General features: G+C 49.5%; 1 protein-coding gene across 19 annotated transcripts in view; it reads right to left on the bottom strand.

Annotated features, from left to right (window-relative positions):
- The window catches only part of MYO9B (myosin IXB), an 89,246-nt gene that overhangs the window by 23,239 nt on the left and 50,483 nt on the right, over window positions 1-15,524 (bottom strand). For 6 of the 19 annotated variants that reach the window (XM_066348996.1, XM_066348953.1, XM_066349079.1 and 3 more), the window contains exons 8-18: window positions 14,370-14,459; window positions 12,951-13,067; window positions 12,165-12,299; window positions 10,830-10,951; window positions 7,118-7,259; window positions 6,668-6,872; window positions 6,056-6,146; window positions 4,920-5,009; window positions 3,243-3,356; window positions 2,005-2,044; window positions 948-1,070 (exon numbers count right to left, since the gene is read on the bottom strand). In XM_066348996.1, the coding sequence (XP_066205093.1) occupies window positions 948-1,070; window positions 2,005-2,044; window positions 3,243-3,356; window positions 4,920-5,009; window positions 6,056-6,146; window positions 6,668-6,872; window positions 7,118-7,259; window positions 10,830-10,951; window positions 12,165-12,299; window positions 12,951-13,067; window positions 14,370-14,459 (1,269 nt within the window). The remainder of the gene's footprint in view (window positions 1-947; window positions 1,071-2,004; window positions 2,045-3,242; window positions 3,357-4,919; window positions 5,010-6,055; window positions 6,147-6,667; window positions 6,873-7,117; window positions 7,260-10,829; window positions 10,952-12,164; window positions 12,300-12,950; window positions 13,068-14,369; window positions 14,460-15,524) is intronic. The other 13 variants (XM_066349029.1, XM_066349044.1, XM_066349094.1 and 10 more) reach the window with 9 other exon arrangements.

Here is a 15,524-nt window from a genome sequence, read left to right as displayed (position 1 = left end):
CCTGGTCAAGGCACGTATGAGAAAGCAATCAATAAACAACTAAAGTGCCACAATGGCCCTGGCCGGTTGGCTCAGCGGTAGAGCGTCGGCCCAGCATGCAGGAGTCCCGGGTTCAATTCCCGGCCAGGGCACACAGGAGAAGCATCCATCTGCTTCTCCACCCCTCCCCCTCTCCTTCCTCTCTCTCTCTCTCTTCCCCTCTCGCAGCCAAGGCTCCATTGGAGCAAAGATGGCCTGGGCGCTGGGGATGGCTCTGTGGCCTCTGCCTCAGGCGCTAGAATGGCTCTGGATGCAACAGAGCGACGCCCCAGAGGGGCAAAGCATCGCCCCCTGGTGGGCATGCCGGGTGGATCCCAGTCGAGTGCATGTGGGAGTCTGTCTGACTGCCTCCCCGTTTCCAGCTTCGGAAAAATGAAAAAAATAAAATAAAATAAAAATATATATATTTAAAGTGCCACACTGAATTGATGCTTCTCATGTCTCTCCCTTCCTGCCTCCCTCTCCCCCTCTCTACTAAAAAAAATAAAAAGAGTAGAGCCTAAGAGCTTTCATCCCAAGAAAAAAAAGTGTCTCTATATTTCCTGGCAGCCAGACATAAAAAGGGAAAATCTGAGCTGTGGACACAGCTCAGTGGTTACATTAAACCCCCATAATGACTCGTGCATTTTTTTAACTTGGTGTTCTCAACCAGGGCGATTCTCCCTGTGCCACTTGGCAATATCTGGAGACATTTTGTTTGTCATGACTTGAGGATGCTTCTGGCATCTGATGGGTGGAGACCAGTGATGCTGTTCAACATTCTGTAATGCACAGGGTGGCCCCCACCTGTGAGAATGATCCAGCCTCAGATGTCAAGCACTGCCAGGGTCAGGAACCCTGGGATAATGGTCAGCTACCTGTGTTGACTTTTTTTTTTGGCTAAGCCCTGTGAGTGCTGGGCCACCTACCTGGAACTGGGCACTGATGCTCGGTGGCTTCTTCTTCTTGTGCAGGTGCAGCAGTGACCTGGTGGTACGGTCGTGCAGGGTCATACTGATGATAAGCTTCAGGGACTTGGAATCCAACAGGTTCTAGGGCAGACACACAGGGTCTGGCCTGCTCTCCTGAGGCCCCAATGGGCACTGGAAGGCATTGATTCTGGAGCCAGGACAATGCTCCCTGGAGTGGCAGCTCTTATGAGGTCTCATGACTGGACTACTAGAAAGCGAAGGCAGGTAGGCCTGGCAGGACTGGTGGGCTGTGCCTTGCAAATGGCATTGGTGTCAGGAAGGCTGATTACAGCCTCTCTGGTGGCCTGAGCTCCCGGAAGGCAGGGGCCATGGAGCACAGCCTTCACTTTGTGTAGCTCAAGGAGCACTTTCCCTCACTATCAGCTGATGAGAACTTGCACTGTCCCCTCTGCTGACCAGACCAGAGGTTGCTCTTATTCTGCAAACTTCACAATCCGTGCACATACTGCGTGTGGAGGCTGCACTGAGCCCCTGGGTGCACACCATCCACAGCTGCTAGGCTCTCGGCTCTGCCAACTGGTGGGACCGCTTTGGCTGAAGGACCTCCTCTCCCTGGACATGTAGGACACGCTATGTCTCCCGGTAGCTAAAGACCCGATGTGGGGAGGACAGAGGGTCTGTTGCCTCTGAGTAGCATACACTCTGCGGTGCTGGACACGCTCCTGGGGCACAGACCAGGGCGAGCCCACCTCCTTACTTAGCCCTTCCCCAACCCCCTTTCAGGCTATTCCTGGGAGTTCCTCTCTCTGTATCACCTGTGCGAATTCTACTTCTAAGAAACCCAAATAAAGACACCTCCAAATCATCTCAACAGGAGATAAATGGTTTTTTTTTGGGGGGGGGTAGAAGAGGGAGATAAGGGAAAGAGGAAGGAAGGACACCAAAGAAGTTAAAAAGCCACCTCCCCCGCACCCATTTTCCAGAAAATGACTTGAGCCAGGCGCTCTAGACAGACAAAAGCAAGGCAGTGTTAGACGGCATCGTAAGTGTTTACCTTTGGAATGGTCTGCTTTTGTTTGGTACCTTTACTTTTCCTGTCAAAAATATTAAAAATGGTTTTGTGAATAGAAGGAACATGGTGTCTGGATCTGGGTTAGTTCAGCAAGCCACACCTGGCAGGTTAGATGGAGCGAGAGCAGAAGGAAGAGTTCAGAAGCACAAGTGCAACATGGCCACTGCCACCACCTCTCCAAGGACCGGGGTGGGGTGCTTCTACTATGGTCTGTGCACACTGACTTCCCTGGGCAGGCAACAGGAGCGTTTGTTCTGGGGGCCACCAGGAAGCGGGAGAGGCAGGCTGGTAATCTACAAAGCAGAACATGCATCTGTCCAGAGATGGCTATGGGGGAGCTGATGGATCTTACAAAATGATGGGGATACCCCAAGTGGAGCTTTGAGGGACCCTGCAAGGTTCCAATGCATGCCAAGTGTCCCAGATCTATTTGCTACATGTTGGTTGGAGGAGGAGGGGCAGCCCCCACACTGTTGGGACACTTTATGGAAAGAAAAGAAAAACACTGGAAAAAAAATCACAGCTTGGTTCGTTTTTTAGGACCAGCTGAGGAGATGGGGTCCCACAGGTCTGGACAGTGCACGGCTGTGAGGGTCTGTGTGCGTCAGATTTCACCCTAGTCCCTGTGGGGTGGAACAGGCCTAATAAAAATGGATTTGGAAACTGGCTCTCTTGTATGTACAAGCTGTGTTCTCAGCCAGCTCCACTGTCTGGCTGGGTATAAGCTGTGGGTATGAAAATCATCACCCCTGGTTTGCAGACAGAAGCCGAATGCCTGGAGCACTCAGGCCAGGAAGTGAGCTGGACAGCGTCTGGGTATGAACCTAGTTTATGTGTCTTCTGGGTCCTTTCTACCATATTACACTGCCGTCCACACAAAGCAGGGCCACACAATCACACCCCGTTTCTGACAGTTTCTTTATGACCTCAGTGGCAAAGGTGGGGGAAGGAAGCAAGCCTTGTTCTGCATGTCTGGGATTAGATACTTTGCTGCCAAGCTGTGCTGGACACCAGGGAGCTGGTGGGGATTTGGGCCACAGCAGACACTGGGCTGGGCACATTACAAGGGCCACTGAGCTGAGCAACTGCTTGTGTGAGAATGGAACACCAAGACAGAGCACAGCGTCTGCAGCGGCTGGTTCAGCGTTATGGGTTCCAGGAGCGGGGAAGGCAGTCGTTGCACTTGTTGGGGAGGAACCCGCAGTCTTGGGTGGACTCACAGGATGAAGGTACGGGGTTTCTGGAGCCGACTGAGGGACTGGAGGAGCCTACGGGGGTCATCACCCTGCCAGGGCAATCCTTTGATGGTCTTGATGATTTGGTCATGCAAATCGCTGAGAGTGAAGGGGTGGAGGGGCACAGTGACAGAAAGGAGACCAAGTTAGAGCAGTGGGACCCCCACCTCAGGGTCCCTGGCACGGTTGGAACTGTCCCCAGGCCACTGGAGCCAAAACATGCAGCTATGGGAGCCTGATGACCACTGACTCTCCCTCTTGCACCAAGAAGGTGAGGGAGGGTTCAGCCAGGAGCAGCCCCCACCCCAAAGAGACTTCTCCTCCTCTGGGGGAGCCAGGGTTATTTTGGGTCCAATGGATATTGCAACATGGTTCCTCATATCACTGAAAAAAGCCTCATATTGAAGAGCCTTTTGGACTCTGTGAAAAGCATCAAGGGGCTGCTGAAAATGGTAGGGGGGGTTCTCTGAGGGAAGCAGATTAGTTTCTCTTGATGATTCTGTGGCCACATGTCAGCCTCCTTGTCACCTTCAAAAAAGGCCTTGGGGCCCTGGCCAGATAGCTTGGTTGGTTAGAGGATTGTTCTAAAGTGCAAAAGTTGCTGGTTTGATCCCTGGTCAGGTAACATACAAGAACAGATGATGTTCCTGTCTCTCCCTCCCTCTCCTCTCCTCTCTCTATAATCAATAAAATAAACATTAAAAAAAAGAGACATAAATAAACAAAAACAAAATCCTTGGGAAGAATAAACTGAATTTTACATAGGGGTTCTCAACCAGGGTGGTAATGTACCCTGTACTCTCCTCATGAGGGGACATTTGGTTGTCATGATTAGGGTATGTGTGGGGGGCACTACTGGCATCCGGTGGGTAGAGGCTAGGGATGCTGCTCAACCCGCTATGTGCACATGACAGTCCCTGCCCCAGAGAGTGACCGGCACAGAGCAGAGGGTAGGAAACCCTGGCTGAAGATCTTCACCTCAAACAGTTTAATCTTATCAGCTTTGTTTTGTTCAATGACTATGGGTTCAGGTTCAGAACTGAGAGTATGTTCTAGGCCCAAACTCTGGCACTGGTGTGTGACAATGAGAACAGCTTATAAGTGAAAACTGTGTACTCTGAGAAAAGATATTTGTGAAGGACGTGTAGATGACAAATGTCTTTGACAGAACTTCGGAAGTGAGGTAGCAATGAATGCAGAGTGAAGATGGGAGGTTGTTTTTTTGTTTGCTTGATTTGTTTTTCTTTTAAATTCCTTATTCCAGTTATTTCAAATGCATGTTTCAGCTCTGGGCAGTTGGCCTGGAAGGACCCCGACCGGCAGCCCCTCGTGTGCTTCATGCATCATGCCCGGTGGGATGGCCTCACTTACCTCTGTTCCCTTGCCCTCCAGGGAGGCACAGAGGGCAAAGACCACAGAACGGTCACATTCACTTCCACACCCTGAGCAGTCAGTGCAGCAGCAGGGTTCTGGACAAGGCTTCCACCTGTAACCCCCTAACTTGACCAAATATGGTAGGAGCACCCCCTGCAGGACCTGGTGCCTGGTGGCTCACCAATCCAGTCTCCTGACTCTGGCTGGACACTGCACTGAGAGCCTAGGGAACTAGCTCCTCTGTTGTGCCTCCCTGGTCTTGGGTTTGAAGGCCCTTGCTCTACTTACTTCTTGCTTTCATAGAAAGCAAAGATGTCCTCAAAAGCGTTAATATCGAACTCCTCAGAGACGTCAACTGAGAAATCTAGCATTGAGCAGCTGAAAGGGAGAATCTGTATAAACTAAATGTTTCTCCAGGGGCGGGACCCACAGCCTGGGGGCTAAGCCCTGGGGGACTGACTTGTCTTCAGCGGCTTCCTGTCAGGGACCACCCATCTCTTAGTCTTTGCAGGAAAAAAACTCCCCAAAACCCATAAGCAAAGGGGTAAGGGTGTGGTTTTTCACGTATCCTCTTTTGGATGAAAAAGCCAATTTAAAAATGCACCTTTTTAAAAGCGGGAAAACAGCACACTATGATTTCAGATAAATGACATCCTGTCACCCAGGTGCTAGTTCTACCTTTACACACATACTTTTATGCATCTCTTAATGTTATTATAAAGGGCACAACAATAAAATAACTTTTTAATATTCAAAAGTTTAGTGACTCACTCCTTGGGTAACTGTGTCTTGAGAATAAAGCCAGGGTCTCGTTGCCCACGAGCCTTAGCACACACTGCCCGTTCTGCTAGCATACCCTGCCTGCCTTGTCTGACACACTGGTCCCTTCTCTGGCTTTGTCACTGGTTCAGTCATCTGTCCTTTTCTCACCCCACCTTCCTGGGAGCACATGCCTGATCGCTTTTACACTTAATACAAACAAACTAGGGTATGTGAAGAGCCCCTGGTCATTGCTAAGTAGCCACAAAATACCCCACATCATCTCGCGTGCACCAAGGAGGTACTGGTGTTTCTGACTGAAGTGTTTTAGCAGATCTGCTTTTGGGATACTCTGGCCAGGCTGAGGGAGGAATCCAGTGGCTCCTTGGCCCCACACACCAACTGCCACAACCTGACCATGAAAAGGATCCTTTGTAAACTGAGCTGCACCAAATCTTCCTAAAGTAGATGACATACCAAGTGAGGCCTGGGTGCAGAAAAGTGGCAACCAGGTGCTGTTTATTTCTGGGTCTTTTTAGTTTGAGCAGTTGCTGGGCAAGATCAACCCTAGCCTGGGTGCAGGATGTGGGGTTTTTGGCACTGTTCTAAACAATGTGGCTGCCCACCAGCTCCGGCCAGCTAGGACAAATCAAGGTCTTGCTCACCGGTACAGCTTTTCCGAGGGGGTGATGATTCCTCTCTGTAGTTCTCCCAGGTGACTTCGGGCACCAGAGCTGCCCAGACCTGCTGGGGACACTGATAAGATGAAGTTGGGATATGGGGTTGCCTGGAGTTTGAAGGCCTTTGCCTTTTTGAGGAGGCTGTGGTTCTGATGGGAACCTATCTTAAAAAACACATCCTGATACGCAAACGTGAGCAGAGTAGGGAAATGTGAAGTGTCTGATTGCTAATCAGCAACCACTCATTCCTATTTCTCATAAAGGCCTTAATCTTTTGGTACTCCTACTAATCAATGTCCTTTGTAAAATGAGTCCCATGGCTGGTGTCTGGAGCTGAGTGGCCCTAAGGGAGCTACTTAACAATTCTGGGACCCAGGTTGTCACAGAAAAATGGGGATCCACCTTCCTCCCTTATGAGGGTGATGATGTTCAGTTATATACCTGGTAGGGTTTTTGTTTGGTATGACAAAAGAGCTCTGGAACTAGGCAGAGGTGACGGTCTCACATTACTGTGAGGTGCATTTCACTGAAAGGTGCACTTCAAAATGGACTCTGAGTGCCCCCTTCTTGAAGGTGATGTGGGGCCCCCCATCATACCTGCAGCCTTCTCAGCCCTCTCGGCCCGCAGGCGTCCGGCCTCCCGGAGCACAGCCATGGCCCGGATGGCAGCCCGGAGCATGGCCCAGCGGAACACTGCCACTGGGTCCATGCTGATGAGCTCCCGCACATAGGCGCTGTCACTGCCCCGCAGGAGTGCCACGATGTCCGGTCGCATGTAGTCCATGTTCTTCTCCCGGAAGTCCTGATGGGGAAAGAGGCAGGAAGTTAACTCCATGGTGCTAGGACAAGAAGGGCTGGTGACAGGTTGGGACCCATCGTAACAACAGAGAGTGGTTTCTGCCTGCGGAGTTGGAGATCTGGGGCTGGGTCTGAGCACCCTGCCCAGCATGACTGATCTAAAGGGGATGGACTAAGCAAGCACCAGAAGGAAGGGGCCTCAGTGTCACCCATGTGATCCCTTTCCCACCTCCTGGGCCTGACTCCTACCTTAATCTGATATTTCACCTTCCCTGCGAAGTGCTGAATGATGAATGCTGGCTCCATGATGGGAGTGCCGAGGAAGTACCTGTTGTCTTCATGCTGCTGTTTGAACTTGGCCAGCAGGGTCTGGCTTGTGGCATGGGGGAAACTGGGAAGAAGATTCCAAACAGTTAGCTGCAAGAATGGTGGCCCGTTACCCACTCTGCATGGCAGGTTTCAGGTTCTCTGCCACCGAGGCAGGCGGGCAGGCAGGCGGTGCTTAGGCTGCTCTGGGTGACAAGGTGAGGGCAGCATCCTGCTGCTTGATATGAGAGGGCCAAAGGCAAAAGAAAGCACTCAGGGCTGTGGAGTGAGTTCAGATTGGGGTAGAGTAGAATGGTAAGACTGGGACTTAGACCTATGGTGGGCAGCTCCCAGGAACGATCCCCGGACAGGGTGACTCTGGCCTTAGATCCATCTGCATCCGGATGCTGTGTCTTGGAGGGGGTCTTGCCCATTAGAGGGAGGAGAGTGGGGGGAGAATAAGGCACCCACTGTACCTGGCTATTTCTGCCTCCCAAGAAGGATATGCCATAGCTGACTTTGGCATGCCCTGCCTATGCCCACCCAACCTTGCCGAAAACACAGCAGTACAATATGACTCCGAATCCCCAATGCTCACTGCTCACTGTTGTCGAAGGACAAGATCCTATAGCTACAAAGCAAATCATTTCCAGGGTTGAGGAAAGCATGTGGAAAGTGAGGGACCACCTCGTATAGTAATCTTGATAAATAATACTTAAATGTACTATTTTAGAAAATCCAAATCAATGTAAAATAAAAAAATCCCTGATAAAACAAAATGGCCATTTTTTTTTTTTTGAGAGAGAGGGAAAGAGACAGGAAGGGATATAGATGAAAAGCATCAACCTGTAGTCATGGCACTTCAGTTGTTCACTGATTACTTCTCATACATGCCTTAACTGGGGGACTCCAGTTGAGCCCGTGACTCCTTGCTCAAGTCAGTGATTCTGTGCTCAAACTGGATGAGCCTGTGCTCAAGCCGGTGTCCTCGAGGTTTCGAACCTGCAACCTCACCATCCCAGGTCGACACTCTGTCCACTGTGCCACCACCAGTCAGGGCCAAAATGGCCAGATTTTAAACAAAGATCTGACCATGCTGGGTGCCTGGTCTTGCCTCCTATGCTTCCCGCACACGCAGGTCTGGGTGTTTTCCGGAAGTGATGATTTAGCTAGCCACTCCTAGCACCCTGCCCTTTCTCTCATCTGAAGGTTCTCTTTTTGGATTCTGGTGTGAATGAACTATCTGTCCCCATCTTGGAGGGGGACTTGGTGTGAGGCAGGAGGAGGTGAGCTTGATCATTCCAGCCCCACATGGACTCAATCAAGAAGTGTTAATAAAAAGACATGTCCTGATACCTGGAAGTTATGAATGTGACCTTATTTGGAAATTGGGTCTTTGTAGATGTAGTCAAGTTAAAATTAGGTTATAATGGTGGGCACTAATACAATAAATATGACTGGGGTCTTTATAAGAAAAAGAGACAAGGCCCTGGCCAGCTGGCTCAGTGGCAGAGCGTCAGCCAGGTGTGTGGTAGTCCCAGGTTCGATTCCTGACCAGGACACACAGCAGAAGCTCCCATCTGCTTCTCTATCCTTCCTCCTCTCTTTTCTCCCTGTCTCTCTCTTCCCCTCCTGCAGCCAAGGCTCCATTGGAACAAAGTTGGCCTGGGTGCTGAGGATGGCACTATGGCCTTCGCCTCAGGTGCTAGAATGGCTCCAGTTGCAACAAAATAATGCCCCAGATGGGCAGAGCATCGCCCCCCCCCTCCGTTGGCCTGCTCGGTGGATCCCAGTTGGGCACATGTGGAGTCTGTCTCTCTGCCTTCTCACTTCTCACTTCAGAAAAATACAAGGAAAAAAAAAAGAAAAAAATAGGAAAGGAGACAAGGCTCTGGCCAGTTGGCTCAGCAGTAGAGCGTTGGTCCACATGTGGAAGTCCCAGGTTCAGGGCACACAGGAGAAGTGACCATTTGCTTCTCTACCCTGCCCCCTCTCCTTCTCTCTCTCTCTTTTCCTCCCTCTGTCTCTTCCCCTCCTGTAGCCATGGCTCAAATCGTTCAATCAAGTTGGCCTTAGGCACTGAGGATGGCTCCATGGCCTCACTTCAGGCACTAAAATAGCTCGGTTGCCTGAGCAACAAAGTAATGGCCCCAGATGGGCAGAGTATAGTCCTGTAGGGGTTGCCAGGTGGACCCTGGTCTGGGTGCATGCAAGAGTCTATCTGTCTGCCTCCCTGCCTCTCACTTAATTAAAAAGAAAAAAAAGACAGACAGAAGAGATGGTGATGTGACCACAGAAGCAGAGATGGGTGATGCAGCCAAAGCTAAAGATACCTGGGGCCGCTAGGAGCTGGAAAGAGGCAGGAAGGATTCTCCCTTAGAGCCTTTGTAGGGAGTGTGGTCCTGCCAACACCTTGATTTCAGGCCACTGACATTGATTTTGGACTTCTGGCCTCTAGAACCATGACAGAATAAATTTCTATTGTTTAAGCTGCCCCGTTCTATTGTTTATAGCAGTTGCAGAAAATGAATTCAGTAAGTGAATTTTAGTGACTATGATTTCAGTGACTGCCTGGGTGGCTGAGTATGAGGCACCTTAGAAATATCATTCCAGGTCCTGGCTGGTTGCTCAGTGGATAGAGGACTGGCCCAGCATATCGATGCCCTAAATTTAATTCCCAATCAGGGCACACAGGAGAAGTGACCATCTGCTTCTCCCCTCTGGCACCTCTTCTCTCCCTCTCCCCCTCACACAGCCAGTGGCTCGACTGGTTTGAGCATGTCCTGGGTGCTTAGGGTTGCTTGGTTGGTATGAGTGCATCCGCCTCAGATACTAAAAATAGCTTGGTGCTAGAGCATCAGCCTCAGGTGGAAGTTGTTGGGTGGATCCCAGTCAGGGTGCATGTGGGAGTTTGTTTCACTATCTCCCCTCCTCTCACCTAAAAAAAAAAAAAATAAATACTCTTCCAGTTCTCATCAAATCCTGTGGACATGGCCTGACCAGGTGATAGTGCAGTGGATAGAGTGACGGGCTGGGATGTGGAGGACCCAGGTTTGAAACCCTGAAGTCACCAGCTTGAGTGTGGGCTCATTTGGTTTGAGCAAGGCTCATCAGCTTAAGTCCAGGGTCGCTGGCTTGAGCAAAGGGGTCACTCCATTTGTTGTAGCCCCTGGGCAAGGCACATATGAGAAAGCAATCAATGAACAACTAAGATGCCACAACAAAGAATTGATGCTTCTCATCTCTGTCCCTTCCTGTCTGTCCTTATCTGTCCCTCTCTCTGTCTCTGTCAAAAAAAAAAAAATCCTGGGATGCCAGGCTCCACAGACAGTAGGCATCTGGACTCCTGAGTCCACATGCTACCCTTTGCAAGGATGCACCAAACCCTGTTCCCAGTTTCTAGCTACAGATCCCATGAATCCTTTCCCAAGAACTCCTGGGTGGGCGTGTTTCAGAGTTCAGATATTGCACATGTTAAATATTTCCATGGTGAATGGTACGAGTATTTCGCAAATGTGAGGTCAAGATTTGCGGCCAATTGAGTCTGAGAAACTCAGAAGTTTTTGGGATGTCTGGATTTGGAGTAAGTCTCTAGGGGCTGTGAAATTGGACTGAGTGCCCGGGTTTGTGGATGGACCAGGACATGGACACTCACTTGCTCTCTTCATCTAGCAGATAGAAGAGGCCAGTGGGCTTCTTGCTGATGAGATGGATGCAGCCGACATTGTCTGTGTAGTCAATGTTGTGCCATGAGATCCCTTCGCTCTGGTACTCCTCCTGCAGGGTTTGGGTGGGGTATCCAGTAAGTTCATTATCTCATGGCTTTGCTAATGTGTACATAGCACATGTTACACATAAACACAATAGGTTTATAGTTACAGTGACCTTGTTTTGAGTTAATAAAACTGTTCTAATAATTATAAGAGGCATGTCCTTTTCCACATGAACAAATGTAAATCTACTTTTGCCTACCCCTGTATTTACATATGCATGCACATACCTATATACAGATGTGTAACAGAATACATATTATAATTGAAGTGCATTAATAATTATATAAGATTATTATGTCAGTTAATAATTAGCGACATGAAACAGAATGTACAGTTTCAAACATTTATCACAGCAAGGTGCTTAACATCACACTTAAAGTCACACAGGAATCAGCAAACTTTCACTGTAAAAAACCAGACTGTAAATATTTTAGGCTGTAGGAGTTAGATGGTATCTGTCATAATTATTCAGATTTGTTGTTGTATCTTCAAAGCAGCCAGGGATATGTAACTAAATGGGTGTGTCCATGTGCCAATAAAATCTTATTTATAAAATAAAGGCAGTGGGGCTGGATTTGACCCCTGGGCCCCTGCTCTGGGGCTGCAATGTCTACAATAGCCATATAATGTAAGTGACCTACATAACTTCAAATTTACTTAGTCAAATTTTAAAATGTAAAAAGAAATGGGTGAAGATAACTTTAATAATATACTTAATTCAATTTTATATATCCAAATCTTTGCAATTTTGTGCTTTGCTTTTCCCACACAACTCAATTTGGACCAACAAACAGCCAGAAAACATAATAGTAAAATCAGCTAAATAATTACATAACCCCATCAGTTTTTTCCTGTCAAAATCATCAACGTGAAGGGTAATATGTGGGCAAATATGGCTGAGTATTTAGTACTGAAAAGATATAACATAGGTAATCAATATTGTTGACCAAAGTAAACGCTTATAAAGCAACTCCATTTCTTTCCCATTAAAAGACATTCACATTTGAGCAGAAAGAAGGTGAAAAACTGACATGTGGCCAGAAACATCCCCAATGGTTTGCCTCATCTCAGGCTGGGCGGAATTTTTTTGACTTTCTCTTTTTGCAGAGAAAATTCTGGGGTAGGTTTGATGACAAACCAAGCCTCTAGGGAGATCCCAGTTCTAGCTCATCCTGTCCTCCCTTGGGTTTGGTTGGGTGACACTGGCACTTCCTTACCTGCTCTAGTTTGAAAATGTGCTGGTTGAAGTAATACTGGAGCTGCTCATTGGCATAGTTGATGCAGAACTGTTCAAAACTGTTCCTCTCAAAATCCTCAAACCCAAAGATGTCAAGGACCCCGATGGACAAGCACTGGAGGGACAAAGAAAACAGTTGTTATTGGCAGGTCCTCCTTGGGAGCACCAGTTCTGTCATGTTGGGAGGGCCCTGTGCTCCACTGAATACTCTGCTATCGCTGCCCTGGAACCTGTAACTAACACACACACACACACACACACACACACACACACACACACACACACACACACATATTTAGATTTTATTTATTCATTTTAGAGTGGGGAGGAGAGAGAGGGAAGGAGAGGGGAAGAGAAAGAGACAGAGAGAGAAAGACAGAGAGAGAGAGAGAGAAAGAGAGAGAGAGAAAGAAGGGGGGGGAGGAGCAGGAAGCATCAACTCCCATATGAGTCTTGACCAGGCAAGCCCAGGGTTTTGAAGCAGTGACCCCAGAGTTCCAGGTTGATACTTTTATCCACTGTACTACTACAGTTCAGGGCAGAACCTATAATATTTGAACAAGGAGCCCGTGTTTTCATATCATGCTGGGCCCTGAGAATTGCATCCTGTTCTGTTCCCTGGAATGGGAGGAACTGGCTTCTTGGCTGACACTGCCTACAGCAGCCTTGGCATCCAAAGTCACAGGCCATCCACCTGAGTGGCAGAGAGGGTACAGTCTCCCTCAGGCCAGCTTGCTAGGGCAATGGGGTGGGGGTGGGCACTCACTGAGACAGACTCTTCCATGTCTTTCTTATTGAGGAGGGCATGGTTAATGCGCAGCACAATCCAGTCGAACAGGGCGCTGTACAGAGACTTGGCCATGGAGTCGCGGGCGGTGATAGCCTGTGAGCACAGAGAGGGTGTCAAACCTCAGCAAAATGGGCCCCGCAGGCACTACCCCAAGGTCTGCACACAGGGGAAGTTGAGGTAGTGACTTTAAAAAGCCAACTCATCTGACACTCCTGACTTTTCATACCACCCTGTCAGCTCAGACTTCCTTGCACACTGAAGCCTGAACGGAAAAGCCTTGACCCAGCAGCCTGTGTGGTTCGGCTGTCTTTATCATGTGTCAGCTCACTCCTCAGAGCTACTGGGACTGATGAGGTTGGACCGTAGGCTCAAGGAGGGAAAACTAGCCAGGAGGCCCAGCTGGGTTCAAAGCCAGGCCCCTTGCTGTTCTAGGAGCATCACTGGACCAACATCATAAAAGCAGTGATGACTTTAACAACTTTTTAAAGGTCTTATGAAGGTCTAATTTACATACAGGAAATTCCTTTTTTTATGTGTTCAGATATAAATTGTGACAGACATAGTTGGCTGCAATCAAAACCTAGAACACCCCTCTGGTTTTGCCTTTCCTGGGAAGCCGTGGAAAAGGAGGCTTGAGAAATGCAGCCTGGCCCCTCTCACAAGGTGCCTCGGGGGGTAGCCGTGCTGCTGGGGGTCCCGGGGTCCGGTACATTACAGGGTGCCCCTGGTGGCTCAGACTGTCCATGGTGCCCGTCTGAGATGCCCAAGCAGCTTCCACCACCTGCTAAAAATCCTCCCTGTGGCTACTTTCCTGCTGCTGTCCAAGCTGCAAGCACAGTCACACTGCCCTTGAAAAACACACCATAAATACCCAGGCTGGGGCAAGGCCAGAAAGAGGCACCTTGTCAACATTTAGGGACCCACACTAGGTTGGAAAGGTCACGTTGTAGCTCTGGGATCAACAAAAATTTTTTGCAAAGGGCCAGAGAACCAATACTCTCAGTTTCTCAGGCCAGACAGGATCTCTGTTGCAACTCCTTAGCTCTGCGCTGTAGCAGGAAAGCAGCATGTAAATAAATGAGTGTGGCAGCATGCCAATAAAACTTTATTTACAAAAGCTAGTAGTGGGCCGAATTTGGCTGCAGGTCTCACTACCTCAGCTGATGAGAACCAGCATGCACACGAAGGTGGCCCATGCTCTGACTTGTAAGCTACAGTTTGCTGTCTAAGCTAGTTTGTGCTGAGCCTAAGCTGACCTGAGAACCAGAGGCACCACAGGGTTCTCCTCTTTCACTTAAGCAGGAAAAATGTCACCAATGCTGGCTGTTTCGAAAGGACGTCCTCTCCTTTGTGTTTGGTGTCCAGTGCCCTGTGAAAGCCCAGGGCAGTGCTCACCTCATTGAGACTGTAGGGAAGGATGAGCTTGTCATTGGCAGTAACCGTTTTTCTTTTGGTCAGAACCTCCACCAAGATTTCTCGCTTCACCTGTTTTAAGGTCAAGGAGGGAGATAAAGGGGTGTGGAGATGAAGAAGTTGTCCAGTGGATTCTTGTGTCATTGAGACAAGGCCTGAAGCCTGAGGAAGGCCAGAGAAGGACCAGTGGGGTTGTGCTAGGAAGTGGGCCCAAAGCCTACCCTCAGGGCTGCCAACCTACAATGTGCACTATGCTCAGTGTGTTTAAGAATGTCACACCCAGAGGCTTGCTCAACACCCAAGGCTGACAGCCCTGGGTGTGTGGTTGCATAGCTGGGGTGTTACTGCAGGCCTCAGGTTCACGTGCTGCCTGGTGACCTGCACTTATAGCTATTCCAGCCTATGTGCAGGGGCCACCGAGGGGACTGGCCCTCCCTGACTGCTAAGCCAGTCCCCTACACTAGCCAGCAGCAGTCTAGAGCAGGAACAGGGGAAGCTGCCCCGATCCCCCAGTAGGTGGAATATGTACTTAGCAAACAGAACGAATGAGGGCACGGCTTCGCAGCCTTGGCACCAATGACATTTGAGGCTGTATCATTCTTTGCTGTGGGGGTGGCCATTGTATGCATTATATGATGTTAAGCAGCATCCATGGCCCCCACCAACTAGATGCCAGTAGCCCCCTAAATTGTGACAACGAAAAATGCTTCCAGACATTGCCCTTGGGGTTGAGAAACAATAATAAGAAGATGGCAGGTCTGATGAGGAGATGAGCTCGCTGATCAAACTATGGTTTAAAAGCCCTGGTAGAGCATTGGCCTGGTGTGTGGAAGTCCCGGGTTCGATTCCTGGCCAGGGCACACAGGAGAAGCGCCTATCTGCTTCTCCACTCTTCCCTCTGTCCTTTCTCTCTATTTCTCTCTTCCCCTCCCACAGCCAAGGTGCCATGGGAGCAAAGTTGGCCCAGGTGCTGAGGGTGGCTCAATGGCCTCTGCCTCAGGTGCTAGAATGGCTCCAGATTGCAGTGGAGCATCACCCCCTGGTGGGCGAGCATCGCCTCCTGGTCATGCAGGGGGGATCCTGGTCGGGATGCATGCGGAAGTCTGTCTGCTGCCCTCACTTCTCACTTCAGAAAAA

This window comes from Saccopteryx leptura, chromosome 1 (genome assembly GCF_036850995.1).
Source record: "Saccopteryx leptura isolate mSacLep1 chromosome 1, mSacLep1_pri_phased_curated, whole genome shotgun sequence".
Taxonomy (NCBI): Eukaryota; Metazoa; Chordata; class Mammalia; order Chiroptera; family Emballonuridae; genus Saccopteryx; species Saccopteryx leptura.
This window is presented reverse-complemented; position numbering and strand designations above follow the sequence as displayed.